At 47.7% G+C, this 25014-nt stretch overlaps 3 protein-coding genes and 1 pseudogene across 8 annotated transcripts; all 4 read right to left on the bottom strand.

Moving 5' to 3' along the window:
- Window positions 1-1236: 1236 nt before the first annotated feature.
- LOC129632231 (zinc finger and SCAN domain-containing protein 5C-like) lies at window positions 1237-5729 on the bottom strand. 3 transcript variants are annotated; one of them, XM_055553725.1, is made up of 5 exons: window positions 5654-5729; window positions 4429-4935; window positions 3943-4149; window positions 2667-2817; window positions 1237-2303 (listed from the first exon to the last, which is right to left on the bottom strand). In XM_055553725.1, exons 2-5 carry the CDS (start codon window positions 4810-4812, stop codon window positions 1579-1581), a joined length of 1467 nt encoding a protein of 488 aa, XP_055409700.1. In that variant the 5' UTR covers window positions 4813-4935; window positions 5654-5729; the 3' UTR covers window positions 1237-1578. The 3 variants fall into 3 exon arrangements, with proteins under 3 accessions (XP_055409700.1, XP_055409702.1, XP_055409703.1); XM_055553727.1 differs by having other exon boundaries at window positions 2778-2817; XM_055553728.1 differs by having other exon boundaries at window positions 2259-2395.
- Window positions 5730-6663: 934 nt separating this feature from the next.
- Window positions 6664-10558, bottom strand: LOC129632248 (zinc finger and SCAN domain-containing protein 5B-like). Its single transcript, XM_055553753.1, has 4 exons — window positions 10057-10558; window positions 9561-9767; window positions 8470-8623; window positions 6664-8096 (listed from the first exon to the last, which is right to left on the bottom strand). The coding sequence occupies exons 1-4, from the start codon at window positions 10432-10434 to the stop codon at window positions 7450-7452; spliced, it is 1386 nt and encodes a 461-aa protein (XP_055409728.1). The 5' UTR covers window positions 10435-10558; the 3' UTR covers window positions 6664-7449.
- A 1302-nt stretch (window positions 10559-11860) lies between these two features.
- LOC129632276 (protein FAM32A-like) lies at window positions 11861-13831 on the bottom strand (annotated as a pseudogene).
- Window positions 13832-19864: 6033 nt separating this feature from the next.
- LOC129632240 (zinc finger and SCAN domain-containing protein 5B-like) lies at window positions 19865-24406 on the bottom strand. Of its 4 annotated transcripts, none has more exons than XM_055553743.1 (5): window positions 24298-24406; window positions 23070-23576; window positions 22550-22789; window positions 21304-21454; window positions 19865-20941 (listed from the first exon to the last, which is right to left on the bottom strand). In XM_055553743.1, the coding sequence occupies exons 2-5, from the start codon at window positions 23412-23414 to the stop codon at window positions 20295-20297; spliced, it is 1383 nt and encodes a 460-aa protein (XP_055409718.1). In that variant the 5' UTR covers window positions 23415-23576; window positions 24298-24406; the 3' UTR covers window positions 19865-20294. The 4 variants fall into 4 exon arrangements, with proteins under 4 accessions (XP_055409718.1, XP_055409719.1, XP_055409720.1 ...); XM_055553744.1 differs by having other exon boundaries at window positions 22583-22789; XM_055553745.1 differs by having other exon boundaries at window positions 21415-21454; window positions 22583-22789.
- Window positions 24407-25014: the final 608 nt, after the last annotated feature.

The following is a 25014-nucleotide window of genomic DNA, read 5'->3' as shown; positions in this document are numbered from 1 at the left end:
ATCACTATGAACAAAGCTAGTGGAGGTCATGGAATTCCAGTTGAGCTATTTCAAATCCTCAGACATGATGCTGTGAAAGTGTTGCCCTCAGTGAGTCAGCAAATTTGGAAAACTCAGCAGTGGCCACAGTGCCCCGCCCTCCACAGATGTTGGAGAAGGAAATGGCAACCCAGTCCAGTACTCTTGCCTGGAAAATGCCATGGACGGAGGAGCCTAGTAGGCTACAGTCTACAGGTCGCAAAGAGTTGGACATGACTGAGCAACTTCACTTTCACTTTCAACAGTTGCTGGCATCGAAAATAAAGCTAACTTTCCTTTCCCCCAACCTGGCCTCTGTATTGGCTTTTAAGTGCAAGCAGCCAGACACCAATATCTATTACAATATCATCCTTGAGTTTGCCGCCCCCAACAAATTCCCAGGCTAATTAATAGAAGAAAACGCTGATTCTTTAAAAAGAAATACTTTATTTTCTCCATTCTGCTCCAAATGACCTCTCTTCATTTCTGCTGGAGGAGAGCCAGGTGGGATGAAAGAATGCTACCTTGAAGAATCTTTTCAAGCACAGACACCCTAGAATCTCAGTGTTCAAAAGGGCATTAATATTACATTACCTAACAGTTCATAATTCCAAAAGAATACAGTTACTTTAAATGCTCGAGTGGATGCTCAGTCGCTTCAGTCATGTCCGACTCTTTGCAACCCAACAGACCACAGCCTGCCAGGCTCCCCTGTCCATGGGATTCTCCAGGCAAAATACTGGAGTGGGTTACCATTCCCTTCTCCAGGGAATCTTCCTGATGAGGGGATCGAACCTGGGTCTTCTAGGCTGCAGGTGGATTGTTTACCGCTGAGCCACTGGGGAAGCCTTACAGAGGGTCGATATTTCCACATAATAATGGGCATGGAACAAACCGCTGCTATCATCTACTCCATATAAAAGCTTTGGGGATAGGGTGGGATGATTTGGGAGAATGGCACTGACACATGTATAATATCATGTATGAAACGAGTCACCAGTCCAGGTTCGATGCACGATACTGGATGCTTGGGGCTGGTGCACTGGGACGACCCAGAGGGATGGGACAGGGAGGGAGGAGGGAGGAGGGTTCAGGATGGGGAAAATGTGTATACCTCTGGCAGATTCATGTTGATACATGGCAAAAACAATACAAGATAGTAAAGTTAAAAAATAAAATAAAGAAAAAAAATCTTTGAAGGGGAAATACACAGGACACTTATTTGACAAAAATGTCTTTGTTTATTAGAAATTTAAATTTCACTGGTGATCCTCTTTTTCATCTAGACACTCTGCTAGGAGCATCCTATTTTATGATGAAATCTTCCCTAATGGGGCGACAATCAGCAGTGACCTCAGTTTCACAAAGAAGAAAACTAATGAGACCTGCATTCACTGAAAGAAGAACAACACAAAGCCAAAACTTATCACAAAAACACAGGCTACACTAAAGTAGAACACAAATTCTGAAGGGAAAGAATTCACACCTAATTCATGTGAATGGAACCCCATCGGGTTCCAGTATGATCGTAAGTTCTTCACATGTCACCCTTTGTTTGTATCACATAAGTGACAAATAATCCCGAATTTCCTTCACGGAGCAGAAGGCACTTGGACCTGAGGGCAGGGTCCTGAGCCAGTCATCTGGAATGGATTTTCCGGTGGCGTTTGAAAGTCCCCAGCTGACAGAAGGCACCATGACACTCGGGGCACACGTAGGGCTTGAGCCCAGAGTGGGTGCGTCGGTGAACACTGAGGTTCCCTCGGTGGCCGAAAGCTCTGTCACACTGCTCACAGCGGAAAGGCTTCTCCTGGGTGTGGGTCCTCTTGTGAGCGCACAGCGTGGAGTCCTGGGTGAACTTCTTGAGGCAGAGATCACAGCTGTAGGGCTTCTTGTCAGTGTGGATCTGCTCATAAACCTGCAGATCTGAAAGCTGTATGAACACTTTGGCACAGATGTCGCACTGAAAAGGCCTCTGTCCTGTGTGTGTCCTCTGGTGCAGGGTAAGCTGAGATTGATAAGGAAAGCTCTTTTGGCACACCCTGCATTCAGAGGGTGCCCGTCCCGGGGTTTCTGCTCCCTCAGGAAGACTGGTGGGTCCCACGGTGCCAGATGCACCAACAAATGGGACCCACGCTGTCCTGAGAACTCTCCTGGGTCCAAACACGTGGCTGCTTCTTGACCCACGTCTTGGCAAGTCGGACTACTGTCCCGTTTCCTTTTGACATGTCTGCAATTCTTTACAGGACCTCGTCTGGATCCACTCATAGTGGAAACGTCTCCCTCTGGAACACAGGAAGAAAGGGTTCAGGAGACACATTTTAAATATCAGTTTCTTCTTGAGGATTCTTCTGTCTCTCTATGCTCCCAGAATCCCCTGAAAGAAATTCAGTACCACATTTAACAAGGAACATTTTCTGTGCTGCTGGCCTCACTGGAAACCTGATGTTGGCAGAGAAGTTCCCATCAAGCAACCAAGCTAAGAGCTTGGACTGTGGGACAGTGGAACGTTGATGATGGAGAAGGTTGGCACTGGACAATGATCTCCACCCCACCCATCCAAGCATGGTGATGCTGGCTACCCAGCCCCATGCCACCATAGGAGGGAGTCACTAACTCTGCTGAATTCCACGGTTTTGAATACTCACCAGGACCCTTCAGAAGTTCAGGTTCTTGAGATTGAAGGGTTTTTGTCTCTCCCCTGTCTTCCAGCAGGTCCTTCTCCAAGTTCTCCCTGGGCGTCTGACCCTCCAGCTCACCTGTTTCAGGAACAGTCTCTGGCGGGAGAGCTCTCTGGTCCTGACAAGGGACAAACAAGCAGAGTCAAAGCCATTTACCCTAGTCCATGGAAAACTGTTTCCTGTTTACAATTCTCCCTCGTATCTTGATCTAAGACTCCAGCTTTCTTCATGTCATTTTAGGGGATATGCCCTGCCTTCTTCTGGTCCACCCCATCACCCTGACTGATAATCATCTCCTGATACTCAAGGCTGTCCTGGATCTATACAGACTGTATCCGGCAATCAAATCAGGACATCACAGTTGGCACTCTGACTTCTCTATGCATAGGTCTCTCCAAATCATACCCACTCCTGCCTGCCCTTGACTCTGGAAGTAAGAACTCTAGGTCCAGCTCTCTTGACTCCATCACTGTTGGAGACTTTGCCTGGATGCATCTTTGCAATGGTGGTTACGCAGTAGATAGGAAGATGACGACCACAATTCTTGGTCTCTACTCCATGCAAGTCAATAGCATCCCCTGCCTATACCCAACCTTATTTGAACAAATCAACTGTCTTCCATTCATTCTTCAATGTCTGAAGGGGAAAGTGTTAGTCGCTCAGTCGTGTCTGACTCTCTGCAAACCCATGGACTATAGTGTCCAGGTTCCTCTGTTCATGGGATTCTCCAGGCAAGAACACTAGAGTGGGTAGCCATTCCCTTCTCCTGGGGATCTTCCTGACCCAGGCATCGAACCCAGGTCTCCTGCATTGTCAGCAGATTCTTCACCACATGAACCACCAGGGAAGCCCAATGTCTACTGGGGGGCAAAATGAGTCCAATTTCGAGTCACTCCTTCAGTTGCAAGGAATGATCATATTCTGAAATATGACATGCCCTTGGGCAAAGTGGCCTTGGGTAAATCAGCTGTCAGTGCATTTACCTGCAGCAAATTGAACCTAGCATCATATAAGGAAGACAGGATTCCCTTCTTCCCACTCCTAAGACTAGAAGCTTTCATAGCAGAGGGACAGAGATGGATTATCTTCATTCTCACACTGATTAGAAAAAATGCCTAGGAACGGAATGCATCCACGGGAATTCCTGGAAGCAATGGGTCCATTCCTGTCCTCTGTCAAATCTCCCCATTCCTCCAGCAGCCACACCCACCTGAGTCTCTTCTACCTGCTTCCACTCTCTCACCTGCTCCCTAGATAGGTTCATGGCTCCTGGCAGATTCTGCAGCTCTTGGCTTCCTTCCTGGCCATCTTCTGGAGGTATGACCCTTGAGGGCGGTTCGGGCTCCCCGCATGGGTCTCTCTCATCGTCCATGTCACCGGCCTTGGCTTCATTCATCTCAATGTCAGGACCACGCACGGGATATTTCTGCCCTTGTATGCAGACTATGGTCTGTGAGGGGAGAAATCAATCAAGATCAGTCTCTATAAACCTGGAATGTAGCTTTCAGGCACCCAATGGCATTGACAATAGAAGCTCATGTTTGGTGTAAAAGGTCAACATCCTTCAAGTTGAGACAGCCAAGAGTATCTCCCAAATTGCCCAACTGTGAACTTCTCTCACCTGTTTGGGAACCACTGATACAGAGCCAAACCCGCAGGTCCTATCTTGTTATCCCTGAAGCTTGCACGTGTCTCCTCCTCCCACACCCATCACTAAGGTCCTACTCACCCAGTTCTTGGGTTTCTGCTTATTTCTCAGCACGTCCTCCAGGGCTTTGCAACTCTGCACTTCACTTTCTTTGAGCAGGACCTGGCACTCCAGGGGCATGCAGATCATGAACTGCTCCAGCACCAGCCTGTCCATCATCTGCTCCTTGGTGTGAAGATCCGGCCTCAGCCACAGATGGCAGAGTTCACGGAGTCTCCTCAGATCCTCGAATGGGTCGGACTCCTCTGAGCTGCTAAATGTTCTGAACCAGACGTGCCAGATTTCCTGGTCACAGTCTGAGTCTTCCATGAGTGTGTCTTGGGGTGGCACGGATGCCGGTGACTCTGCCCCAGGGCTGTCTGTCATGTGTCCACAACCCTGAAAAAATGGCTGGTCCTCAGCCATATTGATGGAGGAAATTTCCAGTAGGACTCTGAGCAAATGCTTCTAGAAGTGGGTGCCCAGTTGAAGCCTATGGAAATAGATTTCCTCAGCTTTTCCTCAGCATTAAAGTCACTGGTTAGCAGTCTAGGGAGACAAAAAAAAAAAGAGAAACAATGGTTACATTTTTTTCCACCCTTCTGTCTCACCTACATCCCATATATTGGACACCATTGCTCGACTCATTCAATATTTCATAAAACTGTCTGGTCCGAAAAGACCATAGGGCTTCCTTGGTGGTCCAGTGGATAAGAATCTGCCTGCCAATGCAGGGGGACATGGGTTTGATCCCTGATATGGGAAGACCCCGCCTGCCTCGAAGCCTGTGCACCACAACTCTTGAGCCTGAGAGGGGCAACTACTGAACCCGAGCTGTAGACTCCCAGCTCTGCCACGGGAGAAGCCACCACAATGAGAAGCCCATACCCCTCAGCTAGAGAGTAGTCCCCGCTAGCTACGACTAGAGAAAGCCCTCACAGCAAAGAAGACCCAGCCCAGCCAAAATCAAGGAATTAAAAAACTTAAAACTAATAATAAACATATATGTAGTTTTTAAATGGCCATAGGGTGCCGCTCAGAAAGCCCTGAAGAAAACGAGCCACCTCACAGCAATATGTGTGGAAACATTCTTCTCCCCTCGAAGAAGAGATGGATTAACCATTGTTAACGTGGGGTTAGAGGAAGATCTCCTGTCACAAGGTCTCCCAGCTAATGTAAGATGAACAGAAAGCAACATCTTTCTGAAACCCACCCGTGTGTCCTGATTTCTAGCCATCCTCCTTGGAAGTACCCACTCATCACTTACCCCTTCCAGGTCTCTTGCCTTCAGCCTCCTCAGGTCAGGCACTGGCTCTTAAATTGTGTCTGGAGCTGAAATGTCTGTATTTATAGAGAGTTGGGTGAAACTCCAGGGGTTTCTGGCCATAACCTCATCATCCCAGTGATTGGATAAAGGGCATGGAAGGAACCACTTTGGATAATCCGGGTAGATTCCATTTCCTGTGGAGACTCCAACAGGACTAACCATTAAAGAGGCCACCATATTGGTTTGGCAGTAAACTTTCTCTAATGTATTTTATTTACTTTAGACTTCATGGATGGCATTTCTTGGGGAAACAGATTGATTTTCCTGATCTAATGAATTTTTTCTCTGCTTGGAGACTGTGAAGCAGTCCAATAATTGTAATCTGATGGTTGTAATCAAATTGGGTTACCCAATCTTGTTTCTTTTCTTATGAATTCAGTCATCAAAGACTTTTGTCTAAAATCAGCTGATGAGATCAACTGTAAGAAACCATTTCAGAGAGGCATCACAGAAACCAGAGGTTGTACACCAGTAGGGAAAAAGAGGAGAAGGCAATGGCACCCCACTCCAGTGCTCTTGCCAGGAAAATCCCATGGATGGAGGAGCCTGGTGGGCTACAGTCCATGGGGTCGCTAAGAGTCAGACACTACCAAGCGACTTCACTCCCACTTTTCCCTTTCATGCATTGGAGAAGGAAATGGCAACCCACTCCAGTGTTCTTGCCTGGAGAATCCCAGGGACAGGGGAGCCTGGTGAGCGGCCATCTATGGGGTCTCACAATGTCAGACATGACTGGAGCAACTTAGCAGCAGTTAGCAGCAGCAGGGGAAAAGAATGACACTTATTAATTTAAGAAGCCTTCTTTTTCTAAATACCTAAGGAAGCAGTATCCAAACTAAACTAGTACAAAGGGAACATATCTCAACATAATAATGGCCACATAGACAAAACCATGGCTATCACCTACTGTAGCAAAGTCTTAGAAGAGAAAACACATAGCTCTTTGATAGAAATGTGTTTGTTTATTTGAAATTTAAATTACACTGGTGAACCTGTATTTAATCTAGCCATCCTGCTGCTGCTGCTAAGTCGCTTCAGTCGTGTCCGACTCTGTGAGGCCCCATAGATGGCAGCCCACCAGGCTGCCCCATTACTGGGATTCTCCAGGCAAGAACACTGGAGTGGGTTGCCATTTCCTTCTCCAATGCATGAAAGTGAAAAGTGAAAGTGAAGTCGCTCAGTCGTATCTGAGTCTTAGCGACCCCATGGACTGTAGCCCACCAGGCTCCTCCATCCATGGGATTTTCCAGGCAAGAGTACTGGAGTGGAGTGCCATTGCCTTCTCCAGCTGTCCTGCTAGGAGAATCCATTTTACAAGGAAATCACACCTGACAAGTAGGCAATCAGCAGTAGCCTCACTCTGATGATGAGGTAATGATAACCAGTGAGACACAGCTTCATTGGAAGAACAAGAAAAGCACAAAGCAAAAACATGTAAGAAAACCAGAGTCTAACATCGTAAGGCAATTCTCCTCCAATTGAAAATACACAAATGAAAATGAAAACTATAGTCTATAGCAATGTAGAAAACAAAATCCAAAGGGAAAAATAAGTCATAACCCAAATATCCTAATTCACTCAAATATCCTAATTCACGTGAGGGAACCCTGGGTTCCACGATCCTCCTATGCCCTTCCCTTGTCATCCACACTTTGTATCACACAGGTGACAAATCATTCTCAATTTTCTCATTAAAACAGAAAAGACCTGGACCTGAGGGCAGGGTCCTGAGCCAGTCATCTGGAATGGATTTTCCGGTGGCGTTTGAAAGTCCCCAGCTGACGGAAGGCTGTGTGACACTCGGGGCACACGTAGGGCTTGAGCCCAGAGTGGGTGCGTCGGTGAACATTGAGGTTCCCTCGGTGGCAAAAAGCTCTGTCACACTGCTCACAGCGGAAAGGCTTCTCCTGGGTGTGGGACCTCTTGTGAGTGCGCAGCGTGGAGTTGTGGGCGAACTTCCTGAGGCAGACATCACAGCTGTAGGGCTTCTCGCCAGTGTGGATCCGCTGGTGAACCCGCAGGTCTGAAGGCTGTATGAACCCTCTGGCACAGATGTCGCATTGAAAGGGCCTCTCTCCTGTGTGTGTCCTCTGGTGCAAGGTAAGCTGAGATTGACAAGGAAAGCTCTTTTTGCACACCTTGCATTCAGAGGGTGCCCGTCCCGGGGTTTCTGCTCCCTCAGGAAGACTGGTGGGTCCAACGGTGCCAGATGAACGAATAGAATGGGACCCAAGCTGTCCTGAGAACTCTCCTTGGTCCAAACACGTGGCTGCCTCTTGACCCACGTCTTGGCAAGTGGGACTGCTCTCCCGCTTCCTTTTGTTACGTCTGTGATTCTTCAGAGGACCTCGTCTGGATCCACTTGCAGTGGAAACGTCTCTCTCTGGAACACAAGAGGAAAGGGTTCAGAGCCACATTTGAAGTATCACTTCCTTCCTAGGGACTCTCCCCTCTCTCCCTGCCCTCCCAGAATCTTCTGAAAGAAGAGACTCAGCAACATATTTATTAAGGAGCATTTTCCATGGTGCCAGTCTTATTGGAACCATCCCTAATCTTGGCTACAGTCTTCACAGCATCGAAACTACCTAAGGGTCTAGCTGATGAAACACTCTGGAACGTTGACGATGGAGAAGGTTGGCATTGAAGACCCAACTCCTATGCCACAACACCAAGGGATGGAAATCCTGGGTATCCCTTCCTGGACATCAGTGGAGGCAGGCAGTACTTCCTGTAGTCTCCAAGTTTTTAATACTCACCATGATCCTGCAGAAGTTGAGGCTCTTGAGACGAAAGGGTTCTTGTCACTCCTGTGTCTTCCAGCAGGTCCTTCACCAAGTACTCCTTGGAGGGCGTCTGACCCTCTAGTTCACCTCTTTCAGGAATGGTCTCTGGCGGGAGAGCTTTCTGGCCCTGACAAAGGGCAACCAAGCAGAGTCAATCCCACTGCCTTAGCCCACGGCAAGCTCTGTCTCCTCTTTCCCCACCTGCCTCGTACCCTGATCTCACACTCCAGCTTTCTGAATATCAGTTTGGGAGATATGTCCTGACTGCTTCCCATCACCCTGATTGGCAATCCTCTTCTGATTCCTATGTCAGTCCTTGATCTATACTGACCACCTCTGGCAAAAGTCCAGACTTCACAGCTGGCACTGCCAATTATCTTTGCACCTATCTCTCCACCTCATCTCACAGTCTCCAGGCCCTGAATCTGAAAGCAGAGGATTCTGGCTCTAGGGCTCCTGACTTCACCACTTGTTGATACCTTGCCTGGATTTGTCTTTGTCATGGAAGGTGGCCTGGGGCATAATAAGATGATAAGCAGTATAGCTGTTATACTATATAGCTCTGTTCTATACTATATAGCTCTATTCATGAGAAATCAGTGGCATCTCCTCCCCCGATTCACATTTCAAAAAAATCCACTCTCTCCAGACATACTCCAATATCTGATGGGGAAAATGACTCCAACGGGGAACTTGTTGTGCAATTCAAGGTGTTTACAATATCCCCCAATATTAAGTGCCTCCGACGAAATGCATCATGGGTGAAACCGCTGTGAGTGCACTTATGCCTGATGAACTGACCCAGCACCATCCTGTGGAAACAGGACTCCTCTGCCCTCATGCTTAGGGCCACAAGCTTTCATGGTGAAGGACTATGAAAGATGGACTGTCTTCATTCTCACACTGGCTGGAAAATGGCTGGAACGGAATGCATCCATGGGAATTCCTGGAGGCAGAGGGTCCATTCCTGTCCTTTGTCCAGTTCTCCCAATTACTTCTGCAGCCACCCCCACCCGACCCTCTTCTACCTGCTCCCAGACTGCAGGTCAGGACATCACACTCACCTGCCCCCTCGACAGGTCCTTGGCTCCTGGCAGATGCTGCCCGTCTTGGCTTTCCTGCTGGCCCTCATCTGGAGGGATGACACTGACTGTAGGCTGGGGCTCCCTGGCTCGGTCTCCCTCACTGTGCCCCTCACTGACCTCAGATCCTAACATCTCAACACCCGAGACGGGCATCAAAACATCCTCGCCTTGGACACGCACTACAGCCTGTGAGGAAAAATTCACATAGGATCAGTCTCCCTTCACAAGATCCAAAAAGGTATTCATTGTGTATCCCACCCTAGGAGCCCACCTCCTGGGAATGACATTTGAAAGACCAACACCCTCCAAGTGAGGATCAACAGAAACATCTCCAGTGATGCCACAGGCAAGTGCTCACCCCTCTGGGAATCCCTGATTTAGAGCCAAGCCCTCTGATCCTTCTGCTTCATCTCCCAGCTCCCAGCCCCTCATCCCACCGTTCCCTGTCTCACAGGGTCACTAGGGTCCTACTCACCCATTTCGTCAGTTTCTGCTTCTTTCTCAGCACCTTCTCCAGATCCTTACAAGTCTCGGCACCACTACTTTTGACTAAGACCTGGATCTCAGGCGGCATGCACATCACGAACTGCTCCAGCACCAGCCTGTCCACCATCTCCTCCTTGGTGCGAAGATCCGGCCTCAGCCACAGCCCGCAGAGTTCATGGAGCCTCCTCAGAGCCTTCATGGGGTCGGATTCGTCCGAGATGCTAAACGTTCTGAAGCGAACGCGCAACTCTTCCAGGTCTGAGGCGGGGTTTTCCCTTCGGGTGTCTTGGCCTGGCGCAGACGCCGGCGACTCTGCTCCGGGGCTGTCCGCGACGGGGCCACGACCCCTTGTCTGGTTCTCAGCCATACCGACTGTAGAGCTTTTCAGTAGGACTCTGGGCAAATGCTTCTAGAAGTCGGTGCCCAACTGACCCCGATCGAAAGGAATTTCCTCTTGCTTTTCCTCAGGAATAGATTCAGTGTTCAGAAATAGGGGGCAAAAAAGAAAAAAGAATGCAGCCAATTAGTTTTATTTTCATCCACCCTACCATCCCTCATCCCAATACTGGGCAGTATTCCCCCCTCAGAATTTCACACCAGGGACAAGAATCCATTCTCTTTCTCCTCCGCCATCCATCTTATACTACAAGAAACTGTGTGGTCACAACTGTCCACAGGGCGGTGCTTAAAAGCCCTTTTTGAAAAAAATGAACCACCCCACAGGCCACCATGGAGTGTGGAAACAATCTCATCTCACAGAAGATTCCACAAATGAACCACGGTTTATGTGTGGCTGGAGGCAGATCGGTGGATTTCACACGGTCTCTGAGCGAATGCAAGGGGAACAGAAAGCCAGGACTTACTGAAACCCACTTCCACGGGCCCTGACTCTCTAGCGTTCTCTTTAGACACTTCCCATCAATTACCTCCTTGAAGCCTTCTCGCCTCGGTCCTCCTCAGTTGGGGACTCGCTCTCAAACTCGGCTGGCGGAGACACGTCTCTCTTTCGCGCTGGAGAAACGCCGGCCCTCTCGGCCTGTTACCCGATCGGCGCATGGATTCGGTGAGGGCGGGGCGAAACGTTCTAGATAATCCCTCTTTACTTAATCACAGGGATTCGATTGCCCACGGAAACTCGCTCAGGAGAATCCACGATTTACTAAAGAGGCCTCCATAGTGATTTAGCGACAGGTTCTGTGTATTTTTGATGTTGTTCTGTTTTTGGCCAAGCAGGGAGGCAGGTGCCATCTTAGTTCCCAGACCGCGGAAGGACACCACGCCGCCTGCCGCGGGAGCGCTGAGTCTCACCCGCTGGGCCGCGCGGGAAATCCCTCGGTTTCCTTTTGGATTTCATTGATTTTGGACTTCGGGGATTGCATTTTGTGATGAACGGACTGATTTTAATGATCTCGTGAATTTTTGGTCTCACTGCCTGAGGGTTTGACGGAGTCAGAGACATGGTGGTGGGAGCCAGATCGGTTTGACTCCTCTGGTCTTCTCTGTTCATGTGAGATAAGGCTTAAAAGGCTTTTCTAAAATCAGCTGATGAGCTAAGGTGTGAGAAAACCCGATTTCTAAGTAGCCTTTTTGAAGAGTAGAAGTTGTACACCTATAGGAAAGAAGAATGACACCTTTCTCTTTCAGAAGACTTCCTGTTCGAAACACCTCGGGAAGAAGTCCCCGAACAAGTATGGAGTGAGTCAATCTATCTCAGCATAGTAACAGCGATGTAGGCAAAACCACGGCTATCACCTATTCCCTGTAGAAAAGTCTTAGAAACTACTCAGACACTCTTTGACAGAAATGTGTTTATTTGAAATTTAAATTCCACTGGAGAGCCTGGCCTCTGTGCCAGGGACATGCAGTTTTACAGTGAAGTCCCGCCTAACAGGAAGGCAGTCAACAGGCTCAGTTTCATGATGAAGTACTGATAACTAATGAGACATGATTTCAGTAGAAGAATAACAAAAGAAAGCAAAAACTTATTGAAACAGGCTACACTAAAGTAGAAAACAAAATCCAAAGGGAAAAATAAGCCATCACTCAAATATCCTCCACATTCATATAAATTTAACCCCCCCGGACCGAAGATCCTCCGAAGCTCTTCACATGTCATCCACCCTTTGTGTTAGAGAAGTGACAAATCATTGTGAATTTCCTTCTTGGAGCAGAAAGGACTTGGACCCGACGGGCAGGGTCCTGGGTCAGTGGTTCCGAATGGGTTTCCTGGTGGGATTTGAGAGACCCCAGGGAGCAGAAGGCCAGTGACACTCGGGGCACATGTAGGGCTCAAGACCAGAGTGTGGCCACTGAGGTTCCCCCGGTGATTGAAAGCTTTTTCACAGTGCTCACAGCAGAAAGGCTTCTCTTGGGTGTGGGCCCTCTGGTGAGCATGCAGCATAGAGTCGTGGGGGAACTTATTGGGGCAGAGATCACTGCTGTAGGGCTTCTTGCCCATGTGGGTCTCCTGGTGAACACACAGATCTGGTGGCTGCATGAACCATTGGACATGGATGTTACACTTTTTTTTTTTTTAATTTAGAGTTAAAGGGCCATCTCTCTTAAATGCAGTTCCAGTATAAGGGCCCATTACTTTGATAAGCACGGGCTCAGCAGAAGACTCAAAAGGATGTGTGTAAAAGAATGTTTCCAAAGGCTCCAGAGATGACCCCAACTCTGCTTCCTGCTTCCCCTGGACAACACTCCATCTCCTGAGTGGGGCGGCTTCTTGTTCCAGCTGACTTTAGGAATGTCATAGTGCTCCGTGAGCATGTCCAGGTGTCTGTTGAAGTCCTCCGCTCTCTGCTTGTGGGTTTTGGATGCTTTCTTCAGGATCCTCTCCATTTGTCGCTTCTCCTGCACCTTCTCAAAGGCCACCTGGTCTGGGGTCCGCTTATCGAGGTGGTGCCTCAGCTCCTCCTCCTAGTTCTTCTGGATTTTGCCCATCGTTTCCAGGAGTTTTGCTTTGTCTCTGCCCTTTTTCTTCTTCCGCTTGGTCACGTCAAGCTCTGTGACTCCTTTGAGCTTCAGGGGTCCCTTTTGGACCTGCTCGTAGGAGTCCATGCTGCCCATTTTTGGATTCGGATTTCTAAAAGGACAAAAGTCCGGGGTCGGTTTTCTGAAATGGAAATTGGGACAATATCGTTCTCCTCTGTAGATCCGAGAGGTTTTTGTGTGTGGGGTAACACAAATGAACACAGATGAATATCTCTGCTTAGTCCAGGGGGCCAAGGTTCAGAAAGCCTTGTGGAATAAATGCACCACACCACACCACCGCATGGAGGGTGGCAACACCCTATAAATCAGGGTGATTTATAAACCTATAAATCAGATGGAGGCAGGAAAGGGGAGCCTGAAAGACCTCTTAATTAAAATGTCTTTTATGCAAGCGAAGGATCCGTGTTCCGTTATATTTCCAAAGTTCCTTTTACATGTTTCAAGTCCGTTCTTCCCCCCTCACAGAGAGCTCGGCAGTCAACCATAGTTAATACGGAGTTTAAGGGAGATCCACTGCTTTCACAAGGTCTTTGAGCTGATGCAAGGTGAGTAGAAAACCCGCCTTCCGAAACCCACCACCTCCTTCTGTATTGCTTCCCAAACCTTCTCCTTAGACGTTCTCACTCATCACTTACCTCCTTTGAGCCCTCTTGCCCTCAGCCTCCTCAAGTCGATGACTGGCTATCAGTGCGTGTCTGGGGCTGAAACATCTCTATTTATAGAGAGCTGGGGGAAATGGCAAGGGTCCCTGCTTGTTACCCCATCAGCACAGTGATTGTGTAAGGACGGGTCAAGCCATTTATATGACCTCATTTTAGATAATCCAGTTTATCCATGGATCCAGTTTCACACGGACACTCCACCAGAAAAAACCCAATTTATCCAAGAGGCCTCCATGTTGGTTTTGTGGTAGACTTCTCTGATAGCTCAGGTGGTAAAGAATGTGCCTGCAATGCAGGAGACGCTGGAGTAATTCCAGGGTCAGGAAGATCTGCTGGGGAAGGGATAGGCTCCCCACTTCAGTGTTCTTGGGCTTCCCTTGTGGCTCAGCTGGGAAAGAAGTAAAGTGAAACTCTTTCAGTCATGTCCAGCTCTTTGTGACTCTGTGGATATACCGTCCATGGAATTCTCCACGCCAGAAGACTGGAGTGGGTAGCTGTTCCCTTCTCCAAGGGATCTTCCCAACCCAGGGAGCGAAGCCAGGTCTCCCACATTGCAGGCAGATTCTTTACCACCAGGGAAGCCCGTGCACTTTTTGGCAGTAAGATTGATTTTCCTGGTCTGGAATATACTTTTGTCATTTACCTGGAGAGTTGGAAGGAGTCAAAGCATAGGTATTTGAAAGTTTTAACCAGTTTGGTTCACCTATGCGTCCCTGGTGGCTCAGTGGTAAAGAATCTACCTGCCAATGCAGGAGACGTGGGTTCACTCCCTGGGTTCCGAAGATGTCTTGCAGAAGGAAATGGACAACGTACTGCAGTATTGTTGCCTGGAAAATTCGATGGACAGAAGAACCTGGTGGGCCATGGAATAACAGAGTTGGACACAACTCAGCGACTAAACAACCCTTTTTAAAATTCCGCATGTCAAGATCTCGGACGAAGTCAGAATCTGGAATGTTGTGCAGGGGATGTGCCACTTTTGGGGTGGCAGTCTGCCTTTTCAGTAAGTACGCTTTGGTGTGGTGCAGACACTGGTGATTCTGATAACAGTGGTCTAGGACTATTCCATGACCCCACAAAAAATGTACATTCTTTAGCCATAGTGACTGAGGAATTTACTAGCAAAATGTTGAGCACATGCTTCTAGAAGCCCATGACAATTCACCCCTATGTAAAGGGATTTCCTCTACCTTTCATCAGCAATGTATTCACTGTTCAGAAGAATGGGGGCAAAAGATAAATGAACAGGACTAGTTTCATTTTATTCCACCCTTCCATCTCCTCTACATTCCTCATCCCAATACCCAATAGCATTCCCTCACTGCTACAATCTTTCATATTGAATGGACATTAGTCCATCCATCATTCTTCTGACATCCACCTTTTCGGGAAATAAACTTTGAAATGTCTGAAAGTCTCCCTAGATTTTGACTTCTGTAGTCTGGGACTATGTTGTTCTTTGCTGTACTTTCAAGAAATTTGCAGTGTGTGAGACTCCTCAAATGGATATGAACAGCAATGCCAGGTTTTATATTGTTCAGTCAAAAGAAGCCACCAGGCAAGGCTCTCAGTCGTGATTCTTCTGGGGAATAAAAATATGAGGAAGACTATTTAAGCACTGAATTCCATGTAGTACAGGGACGTTGGAAATGTTAAGCACAGATTGTCCACACAAAACATTTACTTGCTGTCACCAGGGTATTTATTAGCTCCAAGGAACGGACACTCAAAAGGATCCAAAGAGAATCAAGTTCCTGATCACATACTTGTTATGGTCATGAAACACACAACATACAATTTTGACTCTTTTATAAAGTGTACGATCTTCTTCCACCGAGTTCGGTCACAGTTTTGTGCAGCTGTCAATGTTGTCTACTTCCAACTCTTTTCATCACCCCAAGAACAAAATGTGAATCATGAAAAGTCCCTCCCCATTCTCTGCCCACCTCCTCCCTTACCCTTGTCAATCCATTCATCTACTTCTTGCATCTATGGGTTCAGTTCAGTTCAGTTCAGTAGCTCAGTCGTGTCAGACTCTTTGAGGCCCCATGAAACGCAGCACATCAGGCCACCCTGTCCATCGCCAACTCCCGGAGTTTACTCAAACTCATATCCATTGAGTCAGAGATGCCATCCAAGCATCTCATCCTCTGTCGTCCCCTTCCCCTCCTGCCTTCAATCTTGCCCAGCATCAGGGTCTTTTCAAATGTGTCAGTTCTTTTCATCAGGTGGCCAAAGTATTGGAGTTTCAGCTTCAGCGTCAGTCCTTCCAATGAATATTCAGGACTGATTTCCTTTAAGATGGACTGGTTGGATCTCCTTGCAGTACAAAGGACACTCAACAGTCTTCTCCAACACCAGGGTTCAAAAGCATCAGTTTTTCACCTCTCAGCTCTAAGTCCAGCTCTCACATCCATACATGACTATTGGAAAAACCATAGCTTTGACTAGCTGGACCTTTGTTGGCTAAGTAATTTCTCTGTTTGTTAAGATGCTGTCTAGGTTGGTCATAACTTTTCTTCCAAGGGGCCAGAGTCTTTTAATTTCATGGCTGCAATCACCATCTGCAGTGATTTTGGAGCCCTACCGCCGCCCCTGAAAATAAATTCTCTCACTGTTTCCACTGTTTCCTCATCTATTTGCCATGAAAGGATGGGACCGGATGCCATGATCTTAGTTTTCTGAATGCTGAGTTTTAATCCAAATTTTTAAGCCTCCTCCTTCACATTTATCAGGAGACTCTTTGGTTCTTCTTCGCTTTCTGCCATAAGGATGGTGTCATCTGCATGTCTGAGGTTATTGATATTTCTCCTGCAAATCTTGATTCCAGCTTGTGTTTCATCCAGCCCAGCTTGTCTCATGATGTACTCTGCATATAAGTTACATAAGCAGGGTGACAATATACAGCCTTGACGTACTCCTTTCTGATTTGGAATCAGTCCTTTGTTCCAAGTCCAGTTCTAACTGTTGCTTCCTGTCCTGCATACAGATTTCTCAGGAGGCAGCTCAGGAAGTCTGGTATTCCTGTCCAACAATTTTCCACAGTTTCTTGTGATCCACACAGTCAAAGGCTTTGGCATAGTCAATAAAGCAGAAGTAGATGTTTCTCTGGAATGCTCTTGCTTTTTCAATAATCCAATTGATGTTGGAAATTTGATCTCTGGTTCCTCTGCCTTTTCTAAATCCAGCTTGAACATCTGAGAGTTCATGGTTGATGTACTGTTGAAGAGTGCTTGGAGAATTTTGAGCATTATTTAGCTAGCGTGTGAGATGAGTGCAATTGTGCAGTAGTTTGAACATTCTATGGGATTGAAATGGAAACTGACCTTTTCCAGTCCTGTGGCCACTGCTGAGTTTTCCAAATTTACTGACTTATTGAGTGCAACACTCTCACAGCATTATGCCTGAGGATTTGAAATAGCTCAACTGGAATTCCATCACGTCCACTAGCTTTGTTCATAGTGATTCTTCCTAAGGCCCACTTGACTTCACATTCCAGGATGTCTGGCTCTAGGTGAGTGATCACACCTTCGGGATTATCTGGGTCGTGAAGATCTTTTTTGTGTAGTTCTGTGTATTCTTGGCACCTCTTCTTAATTTCTTCTGCTTGTCTTGGGTCCATACCAGTTCTGTCCTTTATTGTGCCCATCCTTGCATGAAATATTCCCTTGGCAAATCCAAATCCTTTCTCACACCCTCAGAGGGCACAACTCCTGACACTCTCTACCTTCTCCTCCACTCCCCAGCCACCTGGCACACCTGACCACACCAAGCCCAAATCGCTTTGCAGTCTGGTTTTAGGGTTTTCCTCCGCCGTCTGGAAAGTCCTTCCCCCGACATCCTCAGGCTGTCTTCCGATCTCCACACAATCAGTGGTTCTTTGGAGACGGACAGGCCTGGCTGTTGCTTTATCGCCCAGCATCTCACTCCATCGCTACGATTCCTCAATGGCAGTTTCTCAGCCCCGGTATGTATTTTATTGTTTAAATCCATTAATTCTGGCTTTGCTGGATCTTTGTTGTTGCTCGGGACGCAGGGCTCCTCTCCCGTCGCGGGCACAGGCTTCTCGCTGCAGTGACCTCTATTGTTGGGAGCCCGGGCTCTCGGGGCTCTGGGCTTCAGGAGTGGCGGCTCCCAGGCTCGGTGGTTGTGTTGCGTGGCCTTAGTTGCTCCTGAGCCCTGGGATCTTCTTGGATCAGGGATGGAAGTCGTGTCCTCTCATTGGCAGGCACAGCCTTTAGCTCCGAGCCCCCAGGGATGCCCTGTTATTCACGTTTCTTAACTAGTACTTAACGGGGTCTGTGTTTTGAAGTCTTATTCATATCGCATCGTATTAATTTCTTGTGTTGATTCTTCGATAATGTTTCTAATACCACTGTTTCTGAAGAGGCCCAGGCTTTTTATTCTATATTGCTTCTTTGAATTAGTTGCCTCCATCTTGGGCCTGTAAGTTAACATCCTTTGAGATAGAAGGAGGCGACAGAGGATGAAGTGGTTGGATGCCATCACCGACTCAATGGACACGAGTTTGAGCAAACTCCTGGGAGATAGTGAAGGACAGGGAAGCCTGGAGTGCTGCAGTGCATGGAGTTGCAAAGTGAAAGAAAGTGAAGTGGCTCTTTGTGACCCCATGGACTGTAGCCAACCAGGTTCCTCCGTCCATGGGATTCTCCAGGCAAGAATAGTGCAGTGGGTTGCCATTCCCTTCTCTCGGGGATCTTCCCCACGGAGGGAGCAAACCCACGTCTCCTGAGTTGGCAGGCAGATTCTTTACCAATGAGCCTCCTGGGAAACCATGAGAGAAGCTGACACAATTCTGAGAATTGACCCAAGAAATGAAAACAAATGTACCCTGGACCTGAAGGTTAACTGTATTGACAACAATCAAGATGACACTGATCAGACCAGTGATGACCAGTTTCAAGATGATTGTCAGAGCTGACTGCGCTGTTTCTGCCTGTAGCCCCCGCCCTCCATCTATAAAAGCTGTTGCTCATTAATTGTCTGGGGTGGGAGGTGGGGGGAGTCAGCCATTGGACAGCCGTGTGCCCCACCTCCACAGTTGTTGGAGAAGGAAATGGCAATTCAGTCCAGTACTCTTGCCAGGAAAATACCATGGACGGAGGAGCCTGGGAGGCTACAGTCCACGGGGTCACAAAGAGCTGGACATGACTGAGGGACTTCACTTTCACTTTCAACAGTTGCTGGCATCCAGAATAAAGCTAACTTTACTTTCCCCCAACCTGGCCTCTGTATTTGCTTTTAAGTGGAGCAGCCGGACACCAATATCTATTACAATATCATCCTTGAGTTTGCCACCCCCAACAAATTCCCAGGCTAATTAATAGAAGAAAACGCTGATTCTTTGAAAAGAAATAGTTTATTATCTCCATTCTGCTGTAAAGGACCTCTCTTCATTTCTGCTGGAGGAGAGCCAGGTGGGATGAAAGAGTGCTACCTTGAAGAATCTTTTCAAGCTGAGACACCTTAGAATCTCAGTGTTCAAATGGGCATTAATACTACATTACCTAACAGTTCATGATTCGAAAAGCATACAGTTGCTTTAATGCTTGAGTGGGTGCTCAGTCGCTTCAGTCATGCAGAGCATAGCCTGCCAGGCTCCTCTGCCCATGGGATTCTCCAGGCAAGAGTACTGGAGTGAGTTGCCATTCCCTTCTCCAGGGGATCTTCCTGATGAAGGGATCAAACCTGGGTCTTCTGTGCTGCAGGTGGATTTTTTACCACTGAGCCACTGGGGAAGCCTTACAGAGGGATGATATCTCCACATAATAATGGCCATGTAACAGACCACAGGTATCATCTACTCCATATAAAAAATCTTGGGTATAGGTGGGATGATTTGGGGGAATGGCATTGAAACATGTATAATATCATATGGGAAACAAGTCTCCAGTCCAGGTTCGATGCACGATAGTGGATGCTTGGGACTGGTGCACTGGGACGACCCAGAGGGATGGGACAGGGAGGGAGGAGGGAGGAGGGTTCAGGATGGGGAACACATGTATACCTGTGGTGGATTCATGTTGATATATGGCAAAACCAGTACAAGATTGTAAACTTAAAAATTAAAATAATAAGAAAAAAATCTTGGAAGGGAAATACACAGTACACTTATTGACAGAAATCTCTTTGTTTATTAGAAATTTAAATTTCACTGTTAATGCTCTTTTTCATCTGGCCACTCTGCTAGGAGCATCCTATTGTACAATTAAATCTTCCCCAATGGGGGCACAATCAGCAGTGACCTCACTTTCACGAAGAAGGACTGAAAACTAATGAGACCTGCATTCACTGAAGAACACCACAAAGCGAAAACTTATCACAAAAACACAGGCTACACTAAAGTAGAGAACAAAATCTGAAGGGAAAGATAAGTCATCACTCAAATATTCACCAAATTCATGTCAATGGAACCTCATCGGGTTCCAGTATGATCGTAAGTTCTTCACATGTCACCCTTTGTTTGTATCATATAAGTGACAAATAATCCCGAATTTCCTTCACGGAGCAGAAGGCACTTGAACCTGAGGGCAGGGTCCTGAGCCAGTCATCTGGAATGGATTTTCCGGTGGCGTTTGAAAGTCCCCAGCTGACGGAAGGCTGTGTGACACTCGGGGCACACGTAGGGCTTGAGCCCAGAGTGGGTGCGTCGGTGAACGTTGAGGTTCCCTCGGTGGCCGAAAGCTCTGTCACACTGCTCACAGCGGAAAGGCTTCTCCTGGGTGTGGGTCCTCTTGTGAGTGCGCAGCGTGGAGTCGTGGGTGAACTTCTTGAGGCAGAGATCACAGCTGTAGGGCTTCTCGCCAGTGTGGATCCGCTCATGAACCCGCAGATCTGAAAGCTGTATGAACCCTTTGGCACAGATGTCGCACTGAAAGGGCCTCTCTCCTGTGTGTGTCCTCTGGTGCAGGGTAAGCTGAGACTGATAAGGAAAGCTCTTTTTGCACACCCTGCATTCAGAGGGTGCCCGTCCTGGGGTTTCTGCTCCCTCAGGAAGACTGGTGGGTCCCAAGGTGCCAGATGCACCAACAGAATGGAACCCATGCTGTCCTGAGAACTCTCCTTGGTCCAAACACGTGGCTGCTTCTTGACGCACGTCTTGGCAAGTGGGACTGCTCTCCCGTTTCATTTTGACATGTCTGCGATTCTTTAGAGGACCCCCTCTGGATCCAGTCGTAGTGGAAACGTCTCCCTCTGGAACACAGGAAGAAAGGGTTCAGGAGACACATTTTAAAGATCAGTTTCTTCTTGAGGATTCTTCTCTCTCTCTATGCTCCCAGAATCTGCTGAAAGAAATTCAGCACCACATTTAACAAGGAACATTTTCTGTGCTGCTGGCCTCACTGGAAACCTGATGTTGGCAGAGAAGTTCCCATCAAGCAACCAAGCTAAGAGCTTGGACTGTGGGACACTGGAACGTTGATGATGGAGAAGGTTGGCACTGGACAATGATCTCCACCGCCCCATCCAAGGATGGTGATGCTGGCTACCCAGCCCCATGCCACCATAGGAGGGAGTCACTAACTCTGCTGAATTCCACGGTTTTGAATACTCACCAGGACCCTTCAGAAGTTCAGGTTCTTGAAATTGAAGGGATTTTGTCTCTCCCCTGTCTTCCAGCAGGTTCTTCTCCATGTTCTCTCTGGGCGTCTGACCCTCCAGCTCACCTGTTTCAGGAACAGTCTCTGGCGGGAGAGCTCTCTGGTCCTGACAAGGGACAAACAAGCAGAGTCAAAGCCATTTACCTTAGTCCATGGAAAACTGTTTGCAGTTTCCCCATCTGCCTCATATCTTGATCTAAGACTCCAACTTTCTTCATGTCGTTTTAGGGGATATGCCCTGACTTCTTCTGGTCCACCCCATCATCCTGATTGATAATCATCTCCTGATACTCAAGGCTGTCCTGGATCTATACAGACTGTATCCGGCAATCAAATCAGGACATCACAGTTGGCACTCTGACTTCTCTATGCGTAGGTCTCTCTCCAAATCATACCCACTCCTGCCTGCCCTTGACTCTGGAAGTAAAGAACTCTAAGTCCAGCTCTCTTGACTCCATCACTGTTGGAGACTTTGCCTGGATGCATCTTTGCGATGGTGGTTACGCAGTACATAGGAAGATGATGACCAGTATTCTTGGTCTCTACTCCATGCAAGTCAATAGCATCCGCTGCCTATACCCAACCTTATTTGAACAAATCAACTGTCTTCGATTCATCCTTCAATGTCTGAAAGGGAAAGTGTTAGTCGCTCAGTCGTGTCTGACTCTCTGCAAACCCATGGACTATAGCTGCCAGATTCCTCTGTTCATGGGATTCTCCAGGCAAGAACACTAGAGTGGGTAGCCATTCCCTTCTCCAGGGGATCTTCCTGACCCAGGCATCGAACCCAGGTCTCATGCATGGTTGGCAGATTCTTCACCATCTGAGCCACCAGGGAAGCCCAATGTCTACTGTGGGGCAAAATGAGTCCAATTTCGAGTCACTCCATCAGTTGCAAGGAATGATCATATTCTGAAATATGACGTGCCCTTGGGCAAGGTGGCCGTGGGTAAATCAGCTGTCAGTGCATTTACCTGCAGCAAATTGAACCTAGCATCATATAAGGAAGACAGGATTCCCTTCTCCCCACTCCTAAGACTAGAAGCTTTCATAGCAGAGGGACAGAGATGGATTATCCTCACTCTCACACTGATTAGAAAAAATGCCTAGGAACTGAATGCATCCACGGGAATTCCTGGAAGCAATGGGTCCATTCCTGTCCTTTGCCAAATCTCCCCATTTCTCCAGCAGCCACACCCACCTGACTCTCTTCTACCTGCTTACACACTCTCACCTGCTCCCTAGAAAGGTTCATGGCTCCTGGCAGATTCTGCACCTCTTGGCTTCCTTCCTGGCTATCCTCTGGAGGTATGACCCTTGAGGGCGGTTGGGGCTCCCCACATGGGTCTCTCTCATTGTCCATGTCACTGGCCTTTGCTTCAACCATCTCAATATTGTGATCACGCACGAGATATTTCTGCCCTTGTATGCAGACTATGGTCTGTGAAGGGAGAAATCAATCAAGATCAGTCTCTATAAGGCCTGGAATGTAGTTTTCAGGCATCCAATGGCATTGACAATAGAAGCTCCCGTTTGGTGTAAAAGATCTACATCCTTCGAGTTGAGACAGTCAGAAGTATCTCCCAAATTGCCCAATTGTGAACTTCTCTCACCTGTTTGGGAACCACTGATACAGAGCCAAACCCAGAGATCCTATCTTGCGATCCCTGAAGCTTGCACGTGTCTCCTCCTCCCACACCCATCACTAATGTCCTACTCACCCAGTTCTTGGGTTTCTGCTTATTTCTCAGCACGTCCTCCAGGGCTTTGCAACTCTGCACCCCACTTTCTTTGAGCAGGACCTGGCACTCCAGGGGCATGCAGATCATGAACTGCTCCAGCACCAGCCTGTCCATCATCTGCTCCTTGGTATGAAGATCTGGCCTCAGCCACAGATGGCAGAGTTCACGGAGTCTCCTCAGATCCTCGACGGGGTCGGACTCCTCTGAGCTGCTAAATGTTCTGAACCGGACGTGCCAGGTTTCCTGGTCACAGTCTGAGTCTTCCATGAGTGTGTCTTGGGGTGGCACGGATGCCGGTGACTCTGCCCCAGGGCTGTCTGTCATGTGTCCACAACCCTGAGAAAATGGCTGGTCCTCAGCCGTATTGATGGAGGAAATTTCCAGAAGGACTCTGAGCAAATGCTTCTAGAAGTGGGTGCCCAGTTGAAACCTATGGAAATGGATTTACTTTGCTTTTCTTCAGCATTAAAGTCACTGGTTAGCAGTCTAGGGAGACAAAAAAAAAAAAAGAGAAACAAATGGGTTACATTTTTTTCCACCCTTCTGTCTCCCATACATCCCAATATTGGACACCATTACTCGACTCATTCAATATTTCATAAAACTGTCTGGTCAGAAATGACCATAGGGCTTCCTTGGTGGTCCAGTGGATAAGAATCTGCCTGCCAATGCAGGGGGACATGGGTTTGATCCCTGATATGGGAAGACCCCGCCTGCCTCGAAGCCTGTGCACCACAACTCTTGAGCCTGAGAGGGGCAACTACTGAACCCGAGCTGTAGACTCCCAGCTCTGCCACGGGAGAAGCCAACACAATGAGAAGCCCATACCCCTCAGCTAGAGAGTAGTCCCCACTAGCTACGACTAGAGAAAGCCCTCACAGCAAAGAAGACCCAGCCCAGCCAAAATGAAGGAATTAAAAAACTTAAAACTAATAATAAACATATATGTAGTTTTTAAATGGCCATAGGGTGCCGTTCAGAAACCCTTGAAGAAAACGAGCCACCTCACAGCAACATGTGTGGAAACATTCTTCTCCCCTCGAAGAAGAGATGGATTAACCATTGTTAACGTGGGGTTAGAGGAAGATCTCCTGTCACAAGGTCTCCCAGCTAATGTAGGATGAACAGAAAGCGAGACCTTTCTGAAACCCACCCGTGTGTCCTGATTTCTAGGCATCCTCCTTGGACGTGCCCACTCATCGCTTACCCCTTCCAGGTCCTTTGCCTTCAGCCTCCTCAGGTCAGGCACTGGCTCTCAAAGTGTGTCTGGAGCTGAAATGTCTGTATTTATAGAGAGTTGGGTGAAACTCCAGGGATTTCTGGCCATAAACTCATCATCCCAGTGATTGGATAAAGGGCATGGAAGGAACCACTTTGGATAATCTGGGTAGATTCCATTTCCTGTGGAGACTCCAACAGGAAGAACCATTAAAGAGGCCACCATATTGATTTGGCAGTAAACTTTCTCTAATGTATTTTATTTACTTTAGACTTCATGGATGGCATTTCTTGGGGAAACAGATTGATTTTCCTGATCTAATGAATTTTTTCTCTGCTTGGAGACTATGAAGCAGTCCAATAATTGTAATCCGATGGTTGTAATCAAATTGGGTTACCCAATCTTGTTTCTTTTCTCATGAATTAAGTCATCAAAGACTTTTGTCTAAAATCAGCTGACGAGATCAACTGTAAGAAGCCATTTCAGAGAGCCATCACAGAAACCAGAGGTTGTACACAAGCAGGGAAAAAGAGAAGAAGGCAATGGCACCCCACTCCAGTACTCTTGCCTGGAAAATCCCATGGATGGAGGAGCCTGGTGGGCTACAGTCCATGGGGTCGCTAAGAGTCAGACACTACCAAGCGACTTCACTCCCACTTTTCCCTTTCATGCATTGGAGAAGGAAATGGCAACCCACTCCAGTGT

Source organism: Bubalus kerabau, chromosome 17, assembly GCF_029407905.1.
Source record: "Bubalus kerabau isolate K-KA32 ecotype Philippines breed swamp buffalo chromosome 17, PCC_UOA_SB_1v2, whole genome shotgun sequence".
NCBI classification, from domain to species: Eukaryota; Metazoa; Chordata; class Mammalia; order Artiodactyla; family Bovidae; genus Bubalus; species Bubalus kerabau.
Note: the sequence above shows the minus strand (reverse complement) of the source record. Positions and strands in the feature narration are given on the sequence as shown.